The sequence below is a fragment of the Lactuca virosa genome, chromosome 7, assembly GCF_052849685.1.
Source record: "Lactuca virosa cultivar CGN04683 chromosome 7, Lactuca_virosa_CGN04683_v6, whole genome shotgun sequence".
Taxonomy (NCBI): Eukaryota; Viridiplantae; Streptophyta; class Magnoliopsida; order Asterales; family Asteraceae; genus Lactuca; species Lactuca virosa.
The window spans coordinates 97,547,859-97,557,210 of record NC_136432.1 but is presented as its reverse complement, the minus strand read 5'-3'; the positions used below and the strand labels follow the sequence as shown (position 1 = coordinate 97,557,210).

The 9,352-nt window shown below is 30.1% G+C and overlaps 2 protein-coding genes across 2 annotated transcripts; one reads left to right on the top strand and one right to left on the bottom strand.

Moving 5' to 3' along the window:
* Positions 1 to 519: 519 nt before the first annotated feature.
* On the bottom strand, positions 520 to 2,334 carry LOC145126264 (VAMP-like protein YKT61). The gene is made up of 6 exons (XM_079061667.1): positions 1,828 to 2,334; positions 1,512 to 1,609; positions 1,324 to 1,428; positions 1,167 to 1,232; positions 942 to 1,028; positions 520 to 757 (listed from the first exon to the last, which is right to left on the bottom strand). The coding sequence occupies exons 1-6, from the start codon at positions 2,024 to 2,026 to the stop codon at positions 707 to 709; spliced, it is 606 nt and encodes a 201-aa protein (XP_078917793.1). The 5' UTR covers positions 2,027 to 2,334; the 3' UTR covers positions 520 to 706.
* Positions 2,335 to 5,487: 3,153 nt separating this feature from the next.
* Positions 5,488 to 6,703, top strand: LOC145123585 (large ribosomal subunit protein eL39z/eL39x-like). Its single transcript, XM_079058794.1, has 3 exons — positions 5,488 to 5,635; positions 6,298 to 6,401; positions 6,519 to 6,703. The coding sequence occupies exons 1-3, from the start codon at positions 5,531 to 5,533 to the stop codon at positions 6,565 to 6,567; spliced, it is 258 nt and encodes an 85-aa protein (XP_078914920.1). The 5' UTR covers positions 5,488 to 5,530; the 3' UTR covers positions 6,568 to 6,703.
* The last annotated feature ends 2,649 nt before the right edge of the window (positions 6,704 to 9,352 follow it).

Sequence of the window (9,352 nt, the reverse complement as noted above, 5' to 3'; positions counted from 1 at the left end):
GGATGATATGACATATGATATGTCAAACAAAATGGTTATAAAGAGTGATCCATACTCATCTTACACCTTAGGTTTTAGACTTGTTTAGTTGTTTTGCTAAGAATCTAAGAACTGAAAGTTAAACTTGCAAAAATTTTAAAAATTAGGGTGTGATTTTGACTTAAGACTTGATTAAGTGTAAATTTTGAAGAAATGAAAAGTCATACTTGAACTTTAAGAGTTAATTTCTTATATTTGTGATTTGATCATGTTAAGGATGTAACTAGGATGTAATTTGTGTAATTTGATGTTGGAACAGAGTTTTGAATTCAGTTAATATATTATAAATTTATAACCTAGTAGAAATCAAATTAGACAAGTTATAGAAGTATTTTTTTATAGTTTTTACTTGTTTTTGAGATCTTAAACTTTTAGCTTTTAAAAGATATCAAATCCTTATAACTTTTAGTTAAAACAAATTAATACAAAATTTATTTCAAATAGTTTTTAGTCATGACATACCACCCTACTTTTAATAACTTGAAAAAATATTACAAATAACATAAACATAGACATCATGAGTAGTATTATGGTACATGGGACTTAGGATTTAGAAATAGTAGACACAATATTACATGTAATTTATCTCCAAATGGTTAAAACACATAAAAGTGAAAAACCTTTTACTTAAAATCAAGTGAAAAGCGTGTCATAAGAATTTCTATACTCATAATATTGTGCAACATTGATTTGTCTTCTTTGCTTGCTTGTAAAACATCTGTTTTTCACAATCAACACCATAATTTTTGTTATTTCTCTTACTTCTTGGGAATATTTAATTTGATATATAGCTAAACAAATTAGAGATAAATATAGTTTGAAATATTAAACTATATGCATTTTCAAATAACTAAAAATAAAAAATTATTCATAGTTATTTTTGGAAAGTAACAAACATGTACCTGTGAAGCTGCACTGAGATCTGAACTCTTTTCAACTAAACTGTCAAGTTTTACCCCTCTTTCAAGAACACTATCAATGGTTTTATGCTGAAAAAAAATACAACAAAGCAAAATAAATTAAAATGTCTCACACACACACACACACATATATATATATATATATATATATATATATATATATATATATATATATAAAATATGACAATAAAATACGAATATGCTTACAAGGACAATTTTGGTTTCATCTAACTCCCTCTGAATTTTCAACAGCTTATCTGCCTCAGCAGGATCCTAAAGAGATTAAAAATCAATTACCCAAAGATAATGAAGCTTAATTAAAGCTTAAGATTAAGAAACTAAAGTCTAAAAAGTAGAAATTTACCTGAAATTTGGTTAAAGCTTCATTTAGATAAGGCCAAGGTTGGGTGCTATCAGCTTGTATTGTCCTCCATGAATCACCAGAACACTTTTGATACTCATCTATTACCTGATCAAGAACAAGTAGTTATGGCATCTGAATCTTCTGAAAGACAATTTGTTTTTAAGATGGACGTGATATGGATGTTTTACCTTATTCAATACAGAGAAAGCACTTCTAACGGGGTAATGATCATCCATGAAGCCCACCACACATAGACCATTTCTGTTGTATGAATGCACCTTATACTCTTTACCACGGATTAAGCAAATTTGATTAGATAATAGTCGGATCATTTCTTCAAAGAAAGCAAAGATCTATAATTTAACCTAATCCTAGTCCAAAGTCCAAACTCCAAATCTCATATGATATCGAAATTGGTAGAACAATGATTGGTTAAAAACTTGAAATTATCATCAACTGATCAAATTGATGAGAAATCGAGTAAGATGAAAGTGAAAGACAAACCTTCGTGTTGGACGGATTGGCGTTGATCAGGAGGGGTGCGTTTGGCGACGGTCCGACCAACGAAGACGATGAACTGCTTGACGGTGACCCTCTGGAAGTACCCAAAATGACTCACATCTGTCGCGTTTGCTAGTATCACGGGTTCCGATCCGTCGGATCTCGCGTCGCACTTCAACACTAGTAACGCGGTGATCTTCATCTTCTTCCGCCTCTCTTTCGCAACTGAATCTACCTGAGACAAATCAGGATTAGGGTTTCAACTACAAAACTGAAGATGGTGAATAGGTGATCAATGATGGACAATAATAGTGCCGAATTCGTGGGTCGATAAGAATGATTATAGTGATTCTAGATATGAATTTCTGAATTGCGTTGTAATGACGATCGAATATAGGGGAACAAATCTTTAGGTTTTGCTTTATGAACGAAAAAAAAGGGGGTTGGATTCGTATTTTAAATCTACCGACTTCCCTTCAAATGTTCCGTGCATTATAAATCATCCAGCCGTCAACACTACAAACGGACGAAGTAAAAAGTTGGGGTGTCTGGACGTAATTTTTTTTTAGTCGACAAAATTATAGAAGGATAATTATATTTTTCGATTTGTATACATTTGATAATAGAGTTTTTTTTCGTCTATAATTACCCTTCAATTTGTTAAACCGTACACATTCAGTCGTTATGACCGATTACTCTAAGTTAGCCGGCAAAAATGACTTAATAGGTAATATATGTTAGGAAAATATAACCTAAAATTGTACCAAAGAACAAAAACATAAAATTCTTGACTGAGGCCTGTGTTTAACACAATTTTCTTAAAACAAATTCGCCATATATGAGTGTTTGTTTCCCAGGATACAACAGTAGAAAGCAATTCTTCTAGATTGCTCGAACCCTCACTTGACCCGGATTATACATTGGTTGCAGCAAGAGAGAAAAAATGAAGCAGAAGCGTAAGAGAGGAAGAGAGTGATTTCGTTTCATCCGGTGTGTCGAATCAGTCACATAGGCATTGTATATATACCACCAAATGTAACCGATGCAATTAAGACGAAATCGTAACTGTCACAATTAAATAAGAAAATTAACCAAGAAATCAAAACCGAAATCTATGATTAATTGCTCTTAATTCGTTTTTGTAACTGTTAACCAAAAGGAAAAAAAGGTTCTTGAACTTTTCTGGTCGACTGATGGTGCATTCGTGCCCGCACACAAGTTCAGTGGCCCGAAGCCAATTTGGCTCGCATTTGCACCCCCATTGCGTGCGCACGCAAGAGAGAGCATTGGTTCTAATAAAACTTACAAAGGTTGCTAGTCTTTGTAGTTATAAACCAATTTCCTTTTCATTCTCCCACCAATGTGGGATGAGTTTTAAACTCACATAACTCTTTTATTTTCTCTTCCAATTGCCTTACTTTGATAAGTAATTTCACATTCATTTTTAATTCGTTTTGGACGTGTGATATATCGAAACGTAGATATCACGGAGGAGAACACAAATATATAATCAATAACTCGTTTTGATTATATTTAGAGTCCAAATTTTAGGCTCAAAAATTGAGAAAATCCATTTTTTGGAAATTAATTAAATTAATTTTCCAACAATATATTTCTAATTTTGTACACATTTAGTTCTTAATATTTTTTTTGTTTCAAAATAAATCTTTTTTGTTTTTGTACCCATTCAGTACTCATGAATGATTTTTTTAGGTTTTTCTCACGATATCTTACATGAGACAATCATTGATAAGGTGTTTGGGGTTGTTAATGCTTATGTCCATCTTGATCTCGACTACTTGGTTGCGTAGGTCTTGTGGTTTGGTTTAGGTCTTATGTTCTGAACGTCATAACTTCTTCATATGATATCAGATTTTAACGATCTTTATATCCACGTGTTCGTTTTTTGAGTCTACTACAACTTTCGTTAACATTGCTGTCGTTAAAATGTAATATATTTTTACTTACGATTTTATTAAAAAAAACATTCATACATACATTCATAATAAACGTATAAATATAGAGATCGTAAGTAAATAATATATTACTTTTAACGGGAGTAATCGAAACGAAGGTTGTAGTAGACTAAACTATGAACGCATTGATATAAAGATCGTTAAAATCCGAAATCATATCAAAAAGTTATGACATTTAGAACACATAACCTAAACAACCAAATAAGTCGAGATCACGATGGACATAAGCATCAAAAGCCCTAAACACCCCATTAATGATTGTCCCACGTAAGATGTGAGAAAAACTTAAAGAAATCATTCATAAGTACTGAATGAGTACAAAAACAAAAATGACTTATTTTGCAACAAAAAATATTAAGGACTAAATGTGTACAAAAATATTAAGGACTAAATGTGTACAAAGTGGTAAATATATTACGATATTAAGTCATTTTTACCGGCTAACCTGGAGTAGCCGGTCATAAGGACTGAATGTGTACAGTTTAACAAATTGAAGGGGTAAATGTGGACGAAAAAAACTCTGTGATCAAATATATACAAATCAAAAAATATATTACCTTTTTAAGTCATTAAAATAATAAGTCATGACAAAAGTAGCTGGTAGCGGATAACTTCTAATTGGTAGCATCTTGTTAAACGCTACATGAAGTATCATTTGGATTTGACGTAAACTAAACGCTAGAAGCTTGTGGTGGCAAATGAGACTTTCTTTAAAACGGAGTGTTTTGTCAAACGCTAGAAGCTAGAAGCTCTCAAATGCTCCGTACTAAACATGCCCTTAATGGTTTAATGGTTTAACTATGGATATCTTACGTGGTTTTTGGTCTCTATCTTGTTCTAAGATGCAAACCCGTCCCAGAGGGTGGATGATAGGGGCGACCGTCCAGGACTTATCTTCTATTTTTTTTATAAATAATACAAAACATCATAAATGGTCCATCAGGTAGTGAAATGACGGAAATGTCATTTATTTAACGGACAAATACTGACGGAGTAAGCCACAAGGACCCCCTTTATTTATTATTATTATTATTATTATTTAAGTTTTGAAACCACAAGGACCATTCGTGTGGTTTTTTAAAGTTAGGGACGAAACATCAAATTTTGTAAAATCACAGGGACCATTTATGAAATTTTGTCTGTTTTATTTTTATCCATATTTATGTTAAGATATCTAAAGAGATACCGAATCAACAAACTCTCAAATTAGCTCATTTAAATAAACGGTTTAAAATTTTAATAAATTCACATGCTTATCAACTTAGTAAATAAAGCTTAGTCATCGAGGGTGAATTTTGGTATGGTTGTATATTTAGTGTTGTAAAACTAAAATTATCCAAAAAGTTTTTTAAGTTAAAAAAATTATTAATTTATACATTTTATAAATTTTAAAAAACAAATAGTTCTTAACAAACAACACCTTAGTCTTTGATGACTTCCTCACATTGCTACTAATTTAATTCTATTGTTTAATTTATTTAACAAATATAATTTATCTATTTTATTATTTACTAATTTATCATCACCAAAGGACCCGGAAAAACCCGAAATGAACCAAAAATCCGAAATCCGACCGTAATAACCTAAATTAGTTCACACATTGACCGAACTAAACCCAAAAAAAACCCGGATGTTTGGACCCTTTTTATGCACATCTAATGGATCATATGGTTATGGACCATGGCAAAGGAGTCCAGAATACAATTGGGCTTAAAGCCTAACCCACCCAAATGAAACCCTACCTATATAAACTAGTCTCAAAGCGTTGCCTTCGTCTGTCGTCTGAGCACACCACACCAGAGAAAGAAGCAGGAGGATCTCCATTCTCCGCCATGGTAATATCTCTCCCCATGGTTTTTTGTTTACTGTTTGTTCCTTACGAATTACAAACCCTAATTCGCTGCTATCTGGCATTTAGAACACTTACATTTTATGTTTCGTAAATCGTAATACTTGGTTGATTTTGATTTCGAAGCATCTATATTTCGTCTCTGGGGCATTTACGGTTTTAGCTTTTAAATGATTAATTGCTAAATCGATTTGCTTTGATCCAAGCTACTTTAGTACGTCGAAAGCAGAGATTTAGTTATAGAAGACAGAAAGCGTTTCGATTATGTACAAATTCACAAAATGACTTCATATAAGAATAACGAGAGTTAGAATTCAATTCCATTTCAATCCCGTATTCGGGTAGGTTCCAAATGAGTATGGAATTCAATTCCGGACCTCACAAATCTACTTACCGATTGGTTTCATCATTCCTTCCTATATCCCATCGAATTCGATTTCTGCATCTCCCTTGTTAAATAAAGCTACTACCTTCTTTAACCCTAGATTGAAGTCAGTTCTTAGAGATTCCAATTCCACAAGATTTCCCTTAATTGAATTCGGTTTCTTAAAGATTTCAATTCCTTCGAACCAAACACAGCAAAAACTGTTTTTCTAGATGTGAAATTTGAGTTTTATTCTTTAAATAAGTCGCTTTTTTTGTATACAGCCGTCACACAAGTCATTCATGATCAAGAAGAAGCTTGCGAAGAAGATGAGGCAGAATAGGCCCATTCCTCACTGGATTCGCATGAGGACTGACAACACTATCAGGTCAAATTTACATTTTTACCCCTTGATTGCACTTAAAATACCGTCTTTGGTTAAACTTGAAAGTGAATAACTAGTGAAAATGCATTAGGGTTCTTACATGCTATAAATTTGAATCAGGTACAACGCAAAGCGCAGACACTGGCGTAGGACTAAGCTTGGATTCTGAGGTGTTTTCGATTTGGAAGTTTCTGTTCTTTTATTATTGTAATAGGGATTTTGATGATACCCTTGTTTATTGACAAATTAATTTTGTAGTTTAACTTTAATTATGTTTTGGTAAGAAAATGGTGGGTTATCGTTAATTGCTTGTTATTGCTTGAATATATAAATAAATTGCTACAATTGAGGGTGATGAATCAGCAATTGATCATGCAAAATTGATGATGTTGGTCTATGATGCTAATATACCTCCACACGGATACCCGATGGAAAATTTCTAGTGTTTCTCCTAATGTAAGGATGATAAGACTGAATTTGATGACGAGGTAACAAAAACTACTAGTTACAATTGTCAACTCAATTACACAACTTTTGTAGCCCACAATCCCACTTAACATGTCAAATTTGTTACAATTGTTCAAAAGTAAAGAAAATCTTCAAGTTTGTGTGAATGAAATGTGTTAACAAGGGATTTCAAATCAAAGTGTAGACAAGTTTGAAGCAGTTTGTTTTGTGAAAAAGAATGTAAATGACGATTAAGGGTTACAAAATATAAGATTGCATATACTTTTCAAGTATGTAAGTTATTGGAAAATCATGCTCAAACACATATCTACATCCCAATCATCATCATTTTCAAGCCAACAAAAAAGTGTTGGGTCACTACTTCAACGGCATATTAACTGTTATTATAGGAAACTAGGCGAATCCGTTGCGCGATAATAGAATTATATAGTTAAAATAATAACTTTTACCAAATTATTATTTAATATTTCTACTTTGAAACAAAATGTTAGTACTAAAACAAACATATAGTTAACATATTAGTTTTATTAAACATTATAGTTTAATTTTTAAGTCATTGTGATATATACAATTATTTGATAATTTTATAAACCGTTTAAAATTGTGTAAATTATATATCAAATGAATGATAATATAACGGGTAACAAAACGTATGAACAAAAATATTAACTGCAACTTTTAGTAACATAAAAATAGAAAAACATATATTATAACATTTGTATTAAAAAATATATATATACAACGAATAATAAAAAATATGAAAAATAAACACTATAACTTTTAATAACATAAAAACACTAAAACATCTATTATAACATTTATATTAACTCTTCATATTTAAATCACAAATCTCTTCAAGTACATTAATCTTTTTAATGAGCAAAACTTTACAACCTTATAAAAGAAAGAAAAATAAAAAGTTATTAGTGATTACTAATTAATAATCATAAGTTAAAAACTCTTGAGTTGTATCTAATAAATATACATAAATTAGAAAACTTTTGAGTTGTAGTGTGAGTTTCAAATGAATGCGGTACTTGGAAATGTGTATTTATTATTATTATTATTATTATTATTATTATTATTATCATTATTATTATTATTATTATTATTATATTCGTTTAAATAATTGGTTTTGATGCATCATTTTAATCCTTTCAATTATTAAACATAAAGATATTTAATTATAAATTTATAACATACATAGGTTCATATACATGTTAAACAAATCACATATAATATATATATTTTCGTAAATCATATGTAATTCTTGTCGTAGTAATATGGATAAATTACTTTCATATGAAGAACATATCATGATAAATCTATCATAATTACATATCAAATGTTAAAAATTATGTTATCTTTTAAATATTGTCTTTTAAATATGTTGTGTAGGATAACCCAGCAAAAAAATAATAGAAAATAAACATAATCAAAATAGAAAAACTACAATCAAATAAATAAGAGCATTGGGTGGTTGAATATATAAATAAAGATGTTACATAAACATACATTTAAATCAAAAGAAAAAACTCACATTCGTCAACTTTGTTCACTAACCTGCAATCAAAATATTTTTCTTGAAAAAGAAGAATCAGAAAGATATTCCAAGCAAAACATTGATGTTTGGAGAGTCATATTCAAGATTGAGTAATACACACAAATCACATATAAAGATTAAATGAGAAACTGAATATAAAGAAAGAATGGAAAAGCTTTATTTGTTTTGGTTGAAAGAAAAAATCATATTACAATTACCATCGATGCGACATAGCCCATTTATTCAAATCATCATATTTGGATCGTGAATGCTTCAACTATATGAAAACTTTTGAATCACAATATCTTCAACCAAATGACGACTTTTTGTAAGAAAAATGTACTAATATAACTACATATATAATAAGAGAATGCAAAAAAATTATTGGAAATTTATAAATACTATAAATGGTTTTAATTAAGGAATATAAAAAGTTATGTAAGTTTCAAATCAATATGGTTTGAGAAAACAAAATATCTCTAAACATATGATTTTGAATGATATGGTTTGAGAAAACAAAATATCTGTAAATATATGATTTTGAATGGTCTTATTTATATTACTGGAAAAAAATATAACACAATCAAATTATGAGTAAAAAATGATACATTCATCCACAACCTTGACTTGTAGAGCTCTTTTAGGGACTCCATCACTGCAAATACGTTGTAAAAGAATTGTGCCTATTGGAAAATTTTCTTTTCATTTTCTTATGACATCCTTCTTACATGTAAGATTTTATATAACACAAAAGACACAAAAGATTGACATTTTTATAGTAAACTTTTCACTAATTGCTAATTAAACATAATATAAGTTATAAAATTTTTGAGTGTTAAATCATAATTAAGAAAACTTTTGAGTTGCATTAGTTAAAAAAGGGGGTTTCAAATGAATGTGGTTTGAGGAAGTTAAAAAATGGGGTTTCAAATGAATGAGATTC

What these genes read in the sequence shown, in the direction of transcription:
- LOC145123585 (XM_079058794.1), top strand. Translation starts at nt 5,531, where the DNA reads ATGAAACCCTACCTATATAAACTAGTCTCAAAGCGTTGCCTTCGTCTG. An exon ending in GATCTCCATTCTCCGCCATG is followed by an intron (nt 5,636 to 6,297) that starts GTAATATCTCTC and finishes TTTTGTATACAG; the next exon opens with CCGTCACACAAGTCATTCAT. An exon ending in AGGACTGACAACACTATCAG is followed by an intron (nt 6,402 to 6,518) that starts GTCAAATTTACA and finishes AATTTGAATCAG; the next exon opens with GTACAACGCAAAGCGCAGAC.
- LOC145126264 (XM_079061667.1), bottom strand. Translation starts at nt 2,026, where the DNA reads ATGAAGATCACCGCGTTACTAGTGTTGAAGTGCGACGCGAGATCCGAC. An exon ending in CTTTCTCTGTATTGAATAAG is followed by an intron (nt 1,429 to 1,511) that starts GTAAAACATCCA and finishes GTTCTTGATCAG; the next exon opens with GTAATAGATGAGTATCAAAA. An exon ending in ATGAAACCAAAATTGTCCTT is followed by an intron (nt 1,029 to 1,166) that starts GTAAGCATATTC and finishes ATTTTTTTTCAG; the next exon opens with CATAAAACCATTGATAGTGT.